The 19,039-nt window shown below is 36.3% G+C and overlaps 1 protein-coding gene across 2 annotated transcripts; it reads left to right on the plus strand.

Moving 5' to 3' along the window:
• Positions 1–1,191: 1,191 nt before the first annotated feature.
• On the plus strand, positions 1,192–19,038 carry LOC128236614 (phenolphthiocerol/phthiocerol polyketide synthase subunit C-like). Of its 2 annotated transcripts, XM_052951592.1 has the most exons (7): positions 1,192–1,269; positions 1,972–2,191; positions 2,478–2,638; positions 10,999–11,196; positions 11,832–12,013; positions 12,404–12,578; positions 12,899–19,038. In XM_052951592.1, exons 2-7 carry the CDS (start codon positions 1,986–1,988, stop codon positions 18,262–18,264), a joined length of 6,288 nt encoding a protein of 2,095 aa, XP_052807552.1. In that variant the 5' UTR covers positions 1,192–1,269; positions 1,972–1,985; the 3' UTR covers positions 18,265–19,038. The 2 variants fall into 2 exon arrangements, with proteins under 2 accessions (XP_052807552.1, XP_052807553.1); XM_052951593.1 differs by lacking the exons at positions 1,192–1,269; positions 1,972–2,191; positions 2,478–2,638 and having other exon boundaries at positions 11,075–11,200.
• Position 19,039: the final 1 nt, after the last annotated feature.

Below are 19,039 nucleotides of genomic sequence, written 5' to 3' on the forward strand. Positions count from 1 at the left end.
ATATATGACATACCCGCCTAAATAACCCTGTATAAACATCCTATATCCAGCCTGCCCCCCAAAAGACCAGTATAAACATGTATATCCAACCAAACCAAATAACCCTGTATAAACATCCTATATCCAACCTGCCCAAATAACCCTGTATAAACATCCTATATCCAACCTGCCCAAATAACCCTGTATAAACATCCTATATCCAACCTGCCCAAATAACCCTGTATAAACATCCTATATCCAACCTGCCCAAATAACCCTGTATAAACATCCTATATCCAACCTGCCCAAATAACCCTGTATAAACATCCTATATCCAACCTGCCCAAATAACCCTGTATAAACATCCTATATCCAACCTGCCCAAATAGCCCTCTTTAATCATGCCATATACATCCTGCCCAAATAACCCTGTATAAACATGCTATATCCAACCAGCCCACGTAGCCTTGTATATACATGCTATATTCGACCAACCCAAATAACTTCCACCCAAACAACCCTGTATAAACATCCTATATCCAACCTGCCCAAATAACCCTGTATAAACATCCTATATCCAACCTGCCCAAATAACCCTGTATAAACATCCTATATCCAACCTGCCCAAATAGCCCAGTATAAACATCCTATATCCAACCTGCCCAAATAACCCTGTAAAAACATGCTATATCCTACCCACCCACCCAACCCTGTATAAACATGCCATATACAACCTGCCCAAGTAGCCCAGTATAAACATGCCATATCCAACCTGCCCAAATAACCCTGTAAAAACATGCTATATCCTACCCACCCACCCAATCCTGTATAATCATGCTATATCAAACATATCCGAATAACCCTGTATAAACATCCTATATCCAACCTGCCCAAATATCTCCGTATTATCATGCTATATCCATTCTGCTCAAATAGCCCCGTATAAACATGCTAGATCCAACCCACCCAAACATTTTTTTTCTAGAGTTCATGTTACCAAAATGCACGCCTTAATACTAAATTTCAAAAATCTTGTCGGAGGTCCCTTAAATATTTTAGCTACGTTTGGAAAATATATGTATTTCGATTTCGGGATGCTATGTATAGCCCAAAGTACGGATCGCACCCAATCGCATACGCCGGCAATGAGCACAAAATGGTGTTTATCATGCGTTTACTAATGCTTCAAGTTACATCCGTAAAGTCTACCTTCTTTCAACTGTCAACAGTCACATCAGTTAAAATCCTCTTTCATACTTAAAGGAATATTCATAATAAATAATGAAAATGGTAGGTATTGAAATTTTAATTATAATTTAATTTATTATTGCTATTATTATTATTATTATTATTAATTATTATCATTATTATTATTATTATTATTAATATTATTATAATTATTATTATTATTATCATCATTATTATTATAATCATTATCATTACCATTATTATTATTATTATTATTATTATTATTATTATTATTATTATTATTATTATCATTACTATTATTATTATTATTATTATTATTATTATTATTATTATTATTATTATTATTATTATTATTATTATTATTATTATCAATGGATGTTTATACTGCGGGTCAAACATGTGCACATAAAAGTTCTAGTGCAATAAAGATTTAATTATTATTTTTTATTTATAGTTAATACAATGATGTAAACACGCTGTTTACTTTAACAAAGTCCTGTACAATCGTCCCATTATGTAATTTGTGCCATGTTGTCGAATAGCAATTGTCCGGATTCGATGTGTGCGCATCCAAAACTCTTAAAAACGTTTTGTTTTGTTTTAAACGGTCTGTTTTTATGTGATGGAAATACCATGCGCAGTCAAGGAAAGGAACGTCCAAAACTAGAAAGAAATAATTTATCGTCCAATATACTTTTACAAAGCCGGTTACCCGAACAAATATGTATTAGCGTAATATACAACAACGGTAAATAACTATAGCTACAGGTATGATTATTCCAGTGATATGAAACATTATGGCCGATGCCGAAGTTGCTATTGTTGGCATCGGTTGCCGTTTCCCTGGGGCTGATAACGTTGACGAGTTCTGGAAAGTACTCAAAAATGGCGAAAACCATGTGATCGACGTCCCACTCACTCGATGGGACCATTCCAAATTTTACGACCCTGATCCCGACGCCCCCGGTAAAACGTATGTGAGGCAGGCGGGCTTTGTGTTGAAGTAAGTTTTTTTTTAAAACTTTTCTCCTAATATTGAAATGGTAGAGCATGTTCGAACAACATAAGATAAAGATAAATGTATCATGGAGCAATAGTTTTAGACAGATTAAGGGATCTAATACGCACATAAATTAATTTTTAATGGCATTCCCAGTGACCAAAAATTAATTTGGTATCGTAGTCAAGACACATTTATGTTCTTTTAAGAGTTGAAAGGAAACATACTAGGCCTCGTACCCAAGAGGGGCTAAAACCGTGCTTTCAACTTTGATGCATTTTAATTTTAGTGCTGAGTCATGGGATCCAGAATTCTTTGGAATCAGCGAAACAGAAGCTGCTCTGGTTGACCCCCAACAGCGAATGGTGCTAACATGTACACATATGGCTCTAGAGGATGGGGGAATTACAAGAAAGGAGTTGGCGGAGTCCCAGACTGGGGTCTATATCGGTAATAACCACATCTATTTGTAAAATTAAAACAATTTAATGAGCTTAAGAATTCCCTTGAATTAAACGTATTTCTTTTTTTCAAAGATTTAAACATCATCCCTCTTTTACTGTCGATACAATTTATTTTTCATCATATTATGTAATCGAGCATGCTATTGCAGTTAAACCCCTATTAAGAAAGTGACACGCTTGTTGAATATGTTTATCCACTTAAAGTTTGGGTTTATGGAGAGGAGAGCACGACAGATTTAGTCGAATGCAATACACTTCGTGTAACATATTTGATTGATGCATCCCTTTTTAGCTGATATAATGCACTTCTGATGAGACTTAAATTTTTAATTTCGTAATCATTGATAAATGTTTGTAAAAGTATGAGATTATGACAATACAAACTAGTTTAATCCCCTCAAGCAGTCTCGTTTTCCAGTCTTACATAAACAGTCCCAAGGCGGGAATCTAAGCATTATCGTTGAAACATTTTTGATGCGTGTAACGCCGCATAGCGGCATCGCCGCATAAACGTATTTTTTTCGTTTATGCGGTGATTTTCAACGCATAAAAAAGGATTTTTTATGGGGCAAAAAGGCACACTTTCGCCGCATAAAAAGCAATTAAAACATATACTAGTACAATAGTGGTTGATAAAGTTTCATCAAGATCAGTTTTTATGTCCACTTAACCAAGCTTTGAACTAGACTTTTAGAGACGTAATTTTTGACAAAGATTTAGTAAGATCGGTTTAAATGTGAACCAAACCAATTGATCTTTCTGCGAAAACGTTTGAAAATACGTTTAACCCGACTAAAGGACGGAATAAATGTTACGACAAAGCACATCCGTCATTAGGGACATTCAGAAAACTGAATCGTCCCATGACGTAACATCTATTCTTGCCTTATTGTCAGACTGACGGGCATGTACCCTTGACAATGCTCACTTTCAACATGTACGTGAAGTAAGCGGCCATGCGTCCTAGCGGCCTAGCGGCGTGAAGTTATCGGCCTAGCGGCGTGAAGTTAGCGGCTTAGTAACTTGAAGTTAGCGGCCTGGCGGCCTGAAATTTAATCCTATTTCAAAGCATGTATACATGCATTCTCTCTTAAAACAATGACATAGTAACTGTTTTTATGCACAAATTAACACATTGAAACTATTATCAACATTTTTTTCTCTCAAAAATGTCGATAAAGTAGTCAGCTATTTTAAAGCATTAAATATGCCTGTTCTTCGAAAACAATGATATATTTACTGTTTTATGCACAAATAATCACTCTTAAGCAACTAACTTTTTTTTTTCAAAATATTCGATCAAGCAGTTCAGCAGCCTAGCGGCCTAAAATTGGTTTCTAATATAAATTTATACATGCCTTTCCTTCTCTAAAAATGACAAAGTTATGGTTTCTATCACAAATCACCATCCTTTAACGAATGTCTGCATTTCGCCCAAAACTCGACCAAGCTGCCTAAAAAATCCATTATAGCGAATATCAGCATTTTTATTTTTTGTATATAGCAAAATTGTTAAACCATAGATTTATCATTGTTTTGGAAGAAAACGCATGTATACATACCATTTTAGGCTGCTAGGCCGCCAGGCCGTTGACTTCACGACCATCTATGTAGTAAATTATCAACAGGTAAATCATAAAATGGAGTGTCAACAAATCGGTCCAGATTTTTTTGTATAACATGTGGCCTCCGGCCTTCCCTGAAGTTCAAATCCCCCGTACCAGTATATATATATATATATATATATATATATATATATATATATATATATATATATATATATATATATATATATATATATTAAATTTATATAATAAGACAGTAGTTTAAAAAAGTCAAATTCAAATAATTTTGAAATCCTGATTTTATAGATAATAGAATATTCAGGTACATATCATTTTCTCCCACCTCAGATAAGTAGATCCAAAAAAATAACCATACTAGAAATTCTTATCTTGCCCACGGATAAAACAAGTACCCGTATGGAACTCCTTTTTAATGGTCATCACATTGTACTTACCTCCCTTGTTGAATACCCAAGGCCCAGGGGTTACGTGGGGTGGGGATAGTTCCGGGACGGGGAGAGGGTTTGTCTTGAGTGAAGCGAATTATGTCTATGTTTAGGGCATCATATGCCAATGACGCATCCTTGCCCTGTTTCCTGGCATGTACCAGGTAGGGGATTAAATTCCTGCGTCGGTCCTGGATGACCTTCGGGAAATGGCCGCTAACACTGAACGAAGAACCGCGTTGTTTAGTACGTGCCACATTATTAACCGTTAGTTTGTCTCCATTGTAGTTTAATTTAACAACAGTAGGGCGTGCGTTACCCTGTTCATATTTGCAAATTCTATGGGTTCTATCAAGATTGAAATCAACTCTTGCGTTTTCAATTTTAAGCTCTTTTCACAAAAAGTTAAAATTATATCAACGAAATTTTCCGTCTTTCGCAAATCAGCTGAGCTTTTTACGGTGATGTTGAGAAATAAAAGATTGTCTCTCTTTGAGCGTGATTGAATATCAATAATAGCTTCATTTAACTGAGAATTTAATTGCTTAAAAGAATTCATTTCCTCAGACAAACTTGCATTCTTCTCGTCTTTGTCAACTATAAGTTTTTCTACATTGCTAAATTTGGTTTTTTGCATGTTTGACTATCAAAACTTCGGCTAGCTTCAATTTCGTTCAACTTGTTTGTCCGTTGCATTAACCTTGGATTTTAAATCACCCTTGCTTTAATTTGTGACACTTTGGAAGAAATAGTTTTCATGTCTACTTCAAGTTTGTCTAGTGTATTAAATTTTGTTTCCATAGTTTTATGTCGGGATTTAATTGCACCAAGTTTATTCATGATAGCTAAATTTGACTTAATCAGCGGGCGGGGGCGATGTCGTAGCCGCAAGTAGAGATTGCTAATAAGGAAATGCCGACGGCGGGGGTTAGGGTGAAGTAAACTGGAGATGGGGAGCCATATATGCCCACCATGGGGGAGTCATATACTGCCCGCCATAGTGGGAGATGGGGGGCATATACTGCCATATACTGTAACTGGGGAAAAACCCGGCGGGGGGCATCAGCGCCTCCCTGGTTACGTCTCCGGAAGGCGGTGGGGTTTTGTTTGACATAATTTGGCATTTGTCCGGCTGCTCTGCGGTTGATCCCAGTTACGCCTCTTCCTTAGAACGCTTTTTACTCTTGGCCATGGATGAAACAGCAAAGAACGTCGATAAGGAGTTGTGACCAAAACATCAGTAATTATGTCACCACAGTACACAATATATCCAATTTGCTTTCCTTTGCTCTATGTTGATATACTGTGAAATCATTAATGTTCGTGGGGCATTAATGTTCGTGGTTTTCGTGGGTTGGGTGATCCACGAATTCAAGATCCCACGAAATATAAACCCTTTATTCACTTTTTCAATTGCCTTGTTACGTACATACTCTAGTATATTATTTACAGAGGTCGCAGTATACAGTGTTAAAACCTGTCTCACTGTATAACTTAGGATCATTATTCTGTTAATATATTATAACTGCCTTTAACAAATAATGAACCAAATCAATTAAATGTGTTTTATGCAGCAAATGACAGTTATAAGCGCGTGTTTAAACGTGTGCTGTTAATGAAAATCTCCAACTTTACAAGATGTGCGTGATGAGTGTCTGTACTCGATTTTTTTATTTAATGAAATAATTAATGTATGTTATAATCCTCTCTTATTGTGGCGATAAGTGTTCACCAAGAAAAATATACGACTGTACCCACAGCAGAGCTATAAAAAGTGTCTTCTTACGTTTCACCTCGGACAAAACTGGTGTTTGTCCTGACGAAACGGCTTCTAACGTCTGTAAGAGGACACTTTTGAAGAAAAAGAGTACTGTATCTATTACGTAGTTGAATGAAAATTTGCACCTTAAAATTTGGAAAAAAATGTATTTTATTTTTGCGTAGGATAATAATCTTTTGTGCCCGTTTTAAAGATATCATAGAAGGGTTTTTAACACTTCCTGTGTATTGTTTATTGGCTTTTGACCTATTAGGGCTATATTAGGGCTTAACTTTTACAATTTGATATCCCATTCTAAAACTATAAACAAAAATGTTATCATTATGCTGAAATTGAATTTATTTAACACACGCAAACACTTTTAAGTAAACACATTCCAAAAGTATAAATACTTTTATTGATAATATCTACAGTCACATAAACTTATTAAATACGCTTTTTTGTATCGTTTTGCTGAGATTCCAAGACAGTTACAGATAAAGAATTGTAATATCATTTAGATTGGTATTTATTAAATTGTAATGAAATTATAATGTGATTGCATTTAAAAAGGTGTTTCTGAAAAAAACAACAACAAAAAAAAAACACAAATAATTTTATAGTTAGTTGGAAGGTTGTTTGTTTCAAACACTGCGTAATATGGTACTTGCTATACTGATACTATGCTGTACAGTAACCAATACTAATGCAATAGTTTGCTACATTTTTCATTTCCCTTTTGTTACATGATGTGATCATATCCTTTGAGAATTCAAATCAGTGCTAATGCCCTTTTAATGTACCAACTGTATATTATGGTCTGTATACATAAATACAAGTGTTTTTGCTGCAATGCTGACATATTTTACAAATCAAATTTTCTTTGAACTGCCTAAAGTCTTAATGTTAGGTATCACAAGTTAAACAATGAACTGGGATAGGAAATGTTAGGTATCACAAGTTAAACAATGAACTGGGATAGGAAATGTTAGGTATCACAAGTCAAACAATAAACTGGGATAGGAAATGTTAGGTATCACAAGTTAAACAATGAACTGGGATAGGAAATGTTAGATATCACAAGTTAAACAATGAACTGGAATAGGAAATGTAAGGTACCACAAGTTAAATAATGAACTGGGATAGGAAATGAAAGGTATCACAAGTTAAACAATGAACTGGGATAGGAAATGTTAGGTATCACAAGTTAAACAATGAACTGGGATAGGAAATGTTAGGTATCACAAGTTAAACAATGAACTGGGATAGTAAATGTTAGGTATCACAAGTTAAACAATGAACTGGGATAGTAAATGTTAGGTATCACAAGTTAAACAATGAACTGGAATAGGAAATGTTAGGTATCACAAGTTAAATAATGAACTGGGATAGGAAATGTTAGGTATCACAAGTTAAATAATGAACTGGGATAGGAAATATTAGATATCACCAGTTAAACAATGAACTGGGATAGTAAATGTTAGGTATCACAAGTTAAACAATGAACTGGGATAGTAAATGTTAGGTATCACAAGTTAAACAATGAACTGGGATAGGAAATGTTAGGTATCACAAGTTAAACAATGAACTGGGATAGGAAATGTTAGGTATCACAAGTTAAACAATGAACTGGGATAGTAAATGTTAGGTATCGCAAGTTAAACAATGAACTGGAATAGGAAATGTTAGGTATCACAAGTTAAACAATGAACTGGGATAGGAAATGTTATGTATCGCAAGTTAAACAATGAACTGGAATAGGAAATGTTATGTATCACAAGTTAAATAATGAACTGGAATAGGAAATGTTAGGTAACACAAGTTAAATAATGAACTGGAATAGGAAATGTTAGGTATCACAAGTTAAACAATGAACTGGGATAGGAAATATTAGGTATCGCAAGTTAAACAATGAACTGGGATAGGAAATGTTATGTATCGCAAGTTAAACAATGAACTGGAATAGGAAATGTTATGTATCACAAGTTAAACAATGAACTGGGATAGGAAATGTTAGGTATCGCAAGTTAAACAATGAACTGGAATAGGAAATGTTAGGTATCACAAGTTAAACAATGAACTGGGATAGGAAATGTTAGGTATCACAAGTTAAACAATGAACTGGGATAGGAAATATTAGGTATCACAAGTTAAACAATGAACTGGGATAGAAAATGTTAGGTATCACAAGTTAAACAATGAGCTGGGATAGGAAATGTTAGGTATCACAAGTTAAACAATGAACTGGGATAGGAAATGTTATGTATCACAAGTTAAACAATGAACTGGGATAGGAAATGTTAGGTATCACAAGTTAAATGAACTGGGATAGGAAAGGATCTAATCAGTGACATCAAATCATTAGATAAGGCCAATCTGTGTGGACTAGAAAAATAGATACTGGTTTATCTGAGAAGCTATAGACACAATTAGTTTATTCATAGTGCACTTCTTGTGAACTAGAAGAGCACTTCCAGTGCACAAGGGTGTAACGTTTGGTCATAACAGTAATGTTCGTGTAAATTGAAAATTGTTTATCTTGTTATTGATTTTTTCCCGCGTTATTGTGATTGAATTTGATAAACTGTTTCCAGTTTTGGTCGGGTCGAAATATTTACAGAATGGGTGAGAAATAATTTCTGTAAGGTTTTCTTTAATGAAACGATTCTTTTTAAACAATTCTTGAATGAAATAATGAACTATTGGTGGACATATAAGAAATGAATTGTGTGATTTATGTCACTATCTGGGATATGATTTCAGTTGGGCTGGTTAAAATACTCGTGGAGTTCTGTGGACTTCACAAACTTTAACCAGCCAACTGCGTTCATACCCCGATAATGACCTTAATCCCACAATTCATTCCTTAAATGATTGATATACAGTAGAAATTGTACGTAACCCAACTTTGTAATAAGCATGGCCATATCATTGTCTTATTACCTCCCTTTTGTATAATTTGATATTATTTAGCCTTCAATTGATTTCTTTAATGAAAATAACAGTGTAAATATATTTCTTATTAACAATATAAAAATTATTAGTATAAAGAGCAATATGGTAATTCCTGGTTTCAGATAGCAACGTTATATGCAAATTTCATAATAATATTGCGCGCGTTAAATATAAATTACTTAACCTGACCTTTTGGGGTTTTGTGACATGTTTATTTTTGCGATAAATTCTTTTTTTTATCAAACTGGGGATTAAATATGTCGAAAAGGTTTGGAAAAGTCTTTCGATATTACTTAAAAATACTGTATATACGTGTGGAAAAAATGCATATCAATATTATTTCTATGCTTAAGCAGTTAAACATTTTATATTAAGTTGGAAGATGATTTTTGAAATATCATTTTTTATAATAAATTGAAAATATTTAAAACTTACTTATGATATTTCTGTAGTACGGGCCTAGTTGTATTTCTAACATTCTCCTCAATACAGTACAGTTCGTTTATTCAGTCCATTGTATTCTTGCTAATTGTTGATAATAAATACCATTCAACTTGTTACAATTACTTTTAACTTCTTTCCTCATATATGTATCTGTGATAACAACCGTACCCCTTGTAAACTGTAAGAGTATAGAATTTCCCATATTCATACACATCTTGTGCCACACTTAACTGGTCACTAAATACATTAAACCTTAAGCTTATCATTGTTAGATTACAGCACCTGGGATTTTATGCCCAAAAGGGCGACAAACAGTTATCGGATCGCCTGTCCGTCCAACCGTCCGTCCCACGGTTTCCGATCAATATATGAAAAACGCAGTGTTCAATAACTTTGTAGGTATTTTATGCACGACCAGCAGATAAAGCCTTTTGGTTTTGAAGTCAGTTGGTCAAAGGTCAATGTCGTGGTGACTTTTAGATACCATTAAGCTGAAAATCAATCAATAATTAAAGAACGCTAAGGGTGGGGTTTCTAAAACTTTTTATGTAGTTAGGACATGACCGTGATCAAGGTCGTGGTGACCTTAATAGGTTTACATCCAATATACTAAGAATACTTTGGCTCAGGCACCTCAAACTCGATAGTATGTTTGGTCATGAACAGCATATGAACCATATATATTTTGATGTCAGTGAGTCAAAGGTCAGGTTGGTGGTGACCTTAGGCTCTAATTAGGTTTTCGACCAATATCTGAAGAACCCTATGGGCCAGTGGCCTCAAACTTTTAAGGCAGGTTGCACATAACCAGCAGATGAACCCTTTTACTGTTAAGGTGAGTGGGTCAAAGATCAAGGTCGTTGTGGCTGTTCGCTAAAATTACACAGTTTTCTATATATGATGGAAACACGCTTATGCCTAGAGACCTCAAACATGACGAGCACCTATATTATATTGATGTCAGTTGGTCAAAGGTAAAGGTCGTGATGGCATTGAGGTAAAAATCCGAATACGTTAAATGACTGAAGAATGCTTGTTTCCTGGTACCTTAAAATTGGGTATGCCGGTGAACTGCTTCTGCGTCATGTTGAGTCATGTTCCAATAACATTCGCGGCGTCCTTGATGCTTTGAATCAAAATTATTCAGTTGTTTAATATATCACTACATGTCCTGCAGGTGCAATGATGGACGACTACAAAAATTACGTTATCGGGAATACCATAAGCGCCTACGGTCTTACGGGTACTGATAGGAGCATAATAAGTGCTAGGGTGTCGTACGTTTTCAATCTAGCTGGCCCGGCACTTACCATTGAAACGGCATGCTCTTCTTCAATGGTGGCTGTAGACACTGCCATTATGGCGTTGAAAATGGGTAGGTATTGTACATCTGTATGAAGATAAAAGGTAGTTTAGTTGTTAAATGACTCAAACAGGGAAATCAAGAATAAATATCTTTCAAAAAGATAATTGGCTCATTACAAGACTCCACAAAGGGTTGTAATGTTTAATGGTGATTAAACTGTGAGATTTAGGAGAAAAACAAGTACCAAAATTGAGTGCATCGTAAAGTCCCTTACGGTACAAGATACAAGATAAATGATACAAGAAAATGTATTTTACGTCGGTTATACATACATTACAACACTAGCTCGCGAAGCAATTTTCCAACAAAATGCAAATCATATAACATATCAATAATGCAACACAGGACCTGGAAGATAATAAATATAAATACATCAATTCTAAATGGAAAGAACAGTATAAACATACGAGAAAATTAAAATATCACTATTTACTAGTAGATTCGTTTGCTTGCCGAAGAAAGAGTTGCTATTCAGTCTCAGGGACTTTATTTTGAGTGTTCAAACTAATTGTTCAAAAAAACGATATGTAAACAATAATAACACTAGATCAATATTCCGCTTTCATTTCAATATACTGTAAGTAAATGTATTTTAGAACATGTTACTAGCAACAATTTTATTCCAACTATCATAAACTTCCTAGGAACAATTAATGCAGCAATATGCGGAGGGGTAAACCTGATGCTGGATCCAAATATATTTACTGCCTTGTCAAAAGCTCGGATGGTGTCCCCCTCAAGCCAATGCAGAACATTCACAAAATACGCAGACGGATATGCTAGAGGAGAAGGGTGTGGAATAGTAGTCTTGAAAAGACTAAAGGATGTAAGCCAATAATTGCTTTAGGTGGAATTCAAATTGAAATATATAATTTCAATTGTTCATAACTAGTTAATACAAATTGAAAAGCAGAGACAGTGTTAAATCAAAAAAGAAAGAAAACATAAAATAATTTGCTAGCTCCCTTGATGATAATGATTAGTTTGGTACTTGAATTGAGTTTCTTTATTAAAAAATAAATAATATTGTAACAGTGAATACAAACAAACGCCCCCTTACGTTTGATTTTGTTCAAGTTAACTGGTATGAATATATCGTTTAGTTCAAATTGAACACATACTGCAGCAATATTCCACCAAATCATAAATAAAAACACGAACTTCAAGTTTTGCTTGAATGGTTTTCTTAGCATATATGTATTCTGTATTTGCTTAGGCACTGAGAGATGGTAACAAGATACGGGCGACCATAAAGTCTGGTGTAAACCAAGATGGACACAACGTGACCCCTATCAGCGCTCCTTCGTCGAAAGCTCAGATTGAACTGATTGAATCTATGTACCGCAGATATGGAATCGACAAAGACTCCATACAAGTTATCGAGGCTCATGGTAATTTTTATTAACCATTACATTTCTAAGCTACGTTTTATTAAATCTTCTGTAAATGCTATGTATGACTGCCTTCTGTCCATTCATATCTAGGTGGTTAAATATTCATTTTAGAGTTTAAAAACGATTTATTTATAAGAAGATCGATGTAAATGGTTCACATATTTAATTGTTATCTATTCTTCTCGCCAATTGTTATAACGTTTATAACGATATGAAATACTATTCCTTTTCCAAAGCTACCCTTACAATTGCCCATTTTGGAGGGCATTTCTGACTAGATACTGATATTAGAAATGGCCATCAATTACATTACACAGGGACTGGTACACCAATTGGTGATCCCACCGAAACCTTTGCGCTGGGTACCGTTTTAGGCGAACACAGACAAAAAACGACGTACATAGGCTCCGTAAAGACGAACTTAGGTCACCTTGAATCTGCTGCCGGGGTTGCTGGAATCATCAAAACGTTGCTTATGATGGAGCACGAAATTATTGTGCCATCATTATGGTATAGAAAGGAAAATGAAAATCCGCGACTTAATCTTGAAAAGTATGCGTTTGCTGTTCCAGTCCAATGTCTTGACTGGCCAAGAGGGGTATCAAACAAACGGATTGCGTGTGTAAACAGCTTCGGATTCGGCGGAACGAATTCGCACGTGGTGCTCGAACAGTATGAACGGAAGGATGAACAAAGCTCAGGGTCCGAAAATTCACTGCCATTCATCTTTGTACTAAGCGGATTAGATCTCGACACATTGAAAGCAAACATCAAAAATTTTCAAACGAGACTTTCCGGCAATTCCTACGATCTTGCAAACCTGTCATATACGACAATATTTAAACGGGATCTATGGGGAGAAAGAATTGCAGTCACTGCATCTTCTCAAGCAGATCTTCAGCATGCTCTTCTGGAAAAACTAGAAACTGTGGAAAATCGAAAGCCAAACCAAGACCTTAACGGCAGAAACCTAGTATTTGTCTTTTGTGGAGTTGGCACGGTATGGAAAGGCATGGGTAAAGACCTTCTAAGAGTACAATGCTTTAGAAACAATGTTGAGCAAATTGACAAACAAATCAATCAATTAACAGGATGGTCAATAGCTAAAAAGATTAAAGAACAGAGTCCAGACATTTTGAATGATCCAATGGTTGGACATATTGCTATATTTACGTACCAGGTTGCTTTGGCGGAACTTTGGAAATTCTACGGCGTAGTTCCAAACAGTGTAGTGGGAATTTCGGTTGGAGAGGTGGCTGCTGCATATGTGGCGGGAGAACTGGATCTTGAGTCTGCAACAAAGGTCATTTATCACAGATCAAGAATACTAGCTGAAGCAAATGAAGGTAGCATGGCGGTTGTGATGAATGTTCCGATAGAAGAAATCGAAGATTGTTTAGCATCACACGACTCTCTTTCAATTGCAGTGTTCTTGAGTCCTATTTCTTGTACAGTTTCTGGTGAAATACACGATATTGATTGGCTGAAAGCGATTTTGCGAGAAAAGTATGAGAACGTGAAAATCATACGGTTAGATGTCCAATGTGGTTACCATAGCAAATTTGTTCACAAAGCTTCCCAGGAACTAGGCAAGGTGTACATTGATCTAAAACGAAAGGACAGGGGTGTACCACTGATATCAACAGTCACTGGAAACAAAATAAAAGAAGGGCAAATGTCTACTGTTGGGTACTGGTGTGAAAATATAAGGAACCCCGTTATGTTCACAGAAGCTATCCGGAATGCAGCGGACGTCGAGCACACAGCCATATACCTAGAGATTGGTCCAGGTTCAGCCCTAAATGCACATGTTAATGACATTTTTCAGGGCAAACCCATGATCAACGTTGTTTCGGTTAAACCGCAAAAGGAAGGTCAAACGATATCAAAAGCAATTTGTACATTGGCTGAATCAAAAATGGATCTCAGATGGGATCATATCACGCCTTCGAGTCAAATGCCCAGTACTGCTATTCCAGTTTATCAGCTTAAACAAGACAAAACACTCTTTCAAGGGCATATTATGTTGGAAAAGGTTCATGGAATAAGCAATACATCAGCGCAGAGTTCATTCATAACAGAAATAGAAAGCAGCAAATTTGGCGCTCAATTTAAAGCACATGTAGATGCATCGAACGCTCCGTACATATTTGAACATTTTGTTAAAGGAAAAAACATACTGCCTGGGGCGTTTTATACGGAAATTGCTCTCAAGGTGGGAACAACACTGTTGGATTCAAACGAGACGCATATCGATATGTCGCTAGAATTTCTGAAGCCTGTTGACCTAACACACAGCAAGACGTTTGTCTTTGTTGTGTCTACAAGACAACAAAACTCAGGTATTCGTTTCACTGTGAAACTAGGAGACGTTGTATTCTGCAGAGGATGGGTTTATAAACACGCACTAGCAGTAGAATCTAGTCATGTCGATTGTGCAACTCTTAAGGCATCTCTAGTCACTGGTGATAAAATAGCTTATAAAACCAAGACACAAATCTATGAAGACCTCAGAACGGCCGGGTTTGAATATGGACCATCATTTCAATTATTGCAGGGTATGTTAACAAACGGAAAAGAGGCAGTCTGTGAGGTTGATGCTTCCCGATCTGTCATAGACGCTTGTCATAATAAATCACTTAACGTTCATCCTACTCTAATTGATGCAATGATGCAAACTACCTTTATGGAAAACAAGATGATACATCGAAAACACGTCTCTTTTGTTCCGGCTGGAATGGAGAAAATAAATGTTTATAAGAATCCTTCGAGGAAAATGACAGTTTACACTAAGAAAACCAATGAAACGAATTTGGATAGTGGTCATCAACTGCACTTTAGCATGCGTATGTTTGATTCATCTGGCTGTCTTGTTGCTTCGGTGGATAATTTCACTACTTACAGCCGAATAAACGATTCAATGGCGCCATGTGAGCTGAAATATACCCTTGAATGGCTCTTCGAAGGAAGAAAATCTCATCAAAACATGATAGACAGCTTAAAACAAATTCAGAGCAACAAAGAAAAAAGAGTTATGTTTGTAGGACCAAACTGGAACGATGAATTGAATGCAGTTCCATACATGGATGAGATAGTAGTTCTTGAAAATGAGATAGGTGATTCTGTCAATGAATACGCACACAAAATTACGGGATCGAACCGTTTCACTGAAGCAGGAATAGAAATCAGAGCTATTGTTTATTTTGTAGGTGGTCATACACTGAAGTCGATAAATGGAGTTGAAAATGTTGAAAACATATGCTCGTATGTTAAAGGAAATGTGATGCTTCTGAATGATCTAGTCTTAAGAAGCGATACACTTGAATATCGCTTGCCGATCTATGTTGTTACTGAGAATTCACAAAGCACTTTCCAAAAATATGATACTGAGACAAGTTTGGTTGGAAATGAACTTTGGGGATCCGTTCGTTCACTGAACGCAGAATTCACACACGGACAGATAACTATGATAGATTTACAACCTTCACTTCAAGAGACATGCCAGAAACTGGTCCACTTTATCAATCAAGAGACAGAAGACAAAAATGCGGTATTCGGAAATCAGGTTGTTATCGGCCGCGAAGGAGTTTATTTCGCACACCTGCTGCGAAATCCAACTTTCATTCCGACGCCTATGTACGCCAATGCAACACATACAACGCATACTAGCGAACAAGAACAAGCATTAATGAAGAATACGAACGACGGTGAAGAAGAATTTTATTTGACAGACACCTCAACATCAAAACTTGATATAACAAATGGAATGAGACTTCCATCGACAAGGATTATTCAAGTTCAAAAGGCTGTTGTGTTGCCCTCAAATATAGTGAACACGTTTCATTACAATGATTCCAAACCAAATCTTTCAGAAGAGAATTGCGAAGTCATCGGTGTAGAATTCGTTGGCAGTATTGTAGAGAGGAAGCAGCAAAGAAAGAATGAACATGTCCAAAACGTTGTATGTGTGCATCTTACGAAAACAAAGACCTTTCTCTCAGTAAACAAAGATTTTGTTTTTAAATTAAAGGAAATTTCCGATTATTATCCTGGATTGTTGTCTTTCCTCATAATCTGTTTTAGGATTGCAAAATCAGTGAAGGCATACTTTTCGGTGACCGTTTTGTGGGAAAATCCAAATGAAAGAGAGTTTGAGATACTGCGTCATGTTTTGATGTATGTTCATCCAATAGAAGTAAGTTTGAATGGTTCAAGTGCGGATGTGGTTGTTGTCGTTCAATACCAGTCAGAGACGAAGCTTTTTACGATGCTCCCAAGATGCAAGAAAATCGTCGCATTGTTCAAAGATTTGCCTGTCACTACAAAACGCTGTTTGAATCTAAGCTCAAAAATTGAGGTCATTTCAATTACTGATGTTTTTGGGAACAATGCCATTCCTGCTCACCTAAGAAAAGTATCCAGATGGCTGAAAAGAAATAAAAGGCTTAAGGTACTGCATTCATTGGCAGAAAACAATGAGCATGTTGGAACGTCTATTTTACCAATGCAGACGATTGATATTGCAAATAGAAACAACAGCTATCTCCCGACAAGGAATCCCCTCTATTCCTTACTAAAAAAAGATGGCATGTACATCGTTACTGGTGGACTGACCGGGCTTGGCTGGGAAACAATGAAAATGCTAGCTGAATTAGGCGCTGGTTATCTGGTATCAGTGTCAAGGCGACCAGCCTCTGTGGAACTTAGGAAAGAAATCCAAACTCTTGAGAGGAAGTTTGATTGTACAATCATGTGTCTTTCTGGTGACGTTTGCGACTTTAAGTCAATGGATGCAATTTTCCTCCAGTTAGGTAAGATCGGAGATAGTGATACATCTCTGAAAGGAATATTTCACTTAGCGGGCATTGTCGACAGTCAGATTCTTTCAAATATGGATGAAACACACCTTGATCGCGTGTTGATGCCGAAGGTTAAAGGCACTCTTAATCTTCATTTGTTGTCAGCAAATACAGATCTGGATTACTTTGTTGTCTCATCGTCCATAGCAAGTTTCTTTGGATTTCCTGGTCAAAGCAACTATGGAGCAGCAAATTGTTTCATGGACGCATTTATAAGCTGGAGACGCTCGAAAGGGCTCCCAGGACAATCAATTAATTGGGGTGCGCTTTACATAGGAATGTCCGCACAGAAAAAGGTAAAAGAAACGTTTGAAACCAGGGGCATACGTCTTTTGCAAGAACTAGAAGTCAAAAGTTGTTTCAAAGATGCTTTGCTTCATAACATATCGAATGTTGTGTATGCTGATATGAACTGGGATTTTGCCTCGACGTTTCTGAAAAGTAACGCTGCAGCAGTTTGGAACATTCAGTTCCTGGATATTGTCATAGATGAATTTGCAACACCAACAGGCACGCAATTCAATCAGATCGTGTTTGATTTAGAAGCTTTACTTGCATCTGATCGACTCGCGCAAATTTCTGCTTTGAAAGAGGTCATCCTTCATTGCGGTAGGGAGGTATTTGGGGTTCACAGACATTCCTTAAATATGTCTGTCACCTTTCATGAGGTGGGTATGGATTCATTTGAATCGATGACGTTAACAAACGTTCTACAAACAATAACAGGATGCAGAATTCCGCTATCATTGTTGGCGGACGGCAGCAAAACTCTCAGTGATGTTGTCAATTATCTCCACTTTGAACTGTTCGTAGAAAGCACTTAAGATGAGTTGAACTTGAATTATTAGTCACGTTTAGTTTTGTTGAGCCACATGAAGGTATATTATTTGGTTCAGTACATTAGAGGTTCCCTTATTGTATATTGTCGTGTACATTGTGGCTCCATTTTGGAGTTAAAACAATTTTCTCATGTCCCTTTTTGAGCACCTGTGAGCAGTTAATGCGTGGCTCGGCTAGGATGTTATTTCTGTATACAAATTGTGACTCAGTTTTGTAGAACAGAATTTATTGCACCACATATACTTTATTTTGTGATTGTTATCCATTATTTTTGAAAGTCTGTATATTTGTAATTGCTCTGTTTTGTTTAAAAATTAATACAGACATATACACGCGTAAACGCGCGCGCACACACACGCACACACATACACACACACACACACACACACACACACACACACACGTAGTTACACGCACACATGCGCACTCACGCACACACACACATACACACACACACGCACACACACACACACACACACACACACACACACACATGTACTAGAAAATAGACATAGAAAAATTGACAGTGGAATATAACCCGAAGTAGACGGGGATCGATCAGGGGTCGATGTATAGCCAGTAGCCACTAGATTTCGTGGTCAATGCTAAATAATATATGTATTATGTATTTTTTGCCAGAATATTCAAACAAATGTGTCTACTTTAATAATACTGTTAAACGTTATTGTTTTGCTTTATGTATGATTGAAATAAATATGTTTCGGCCTCGGTGATTAAAGTAGCAATACGAAAAATAGC

This window comes from Mya arenaria, chromosome 6 (genome assembly GCF_026914265.1).
Source record: "Mya arenaria isolate MELC-2E11 chromosome 6, ASM2691426v1".
Taxonomy (NCBI): domain Eukaryota; kingdom Metazoa; phylum Mollusca; class Bivalvia; order Myida; family Myidae; genus Mya; species Mya arenaria.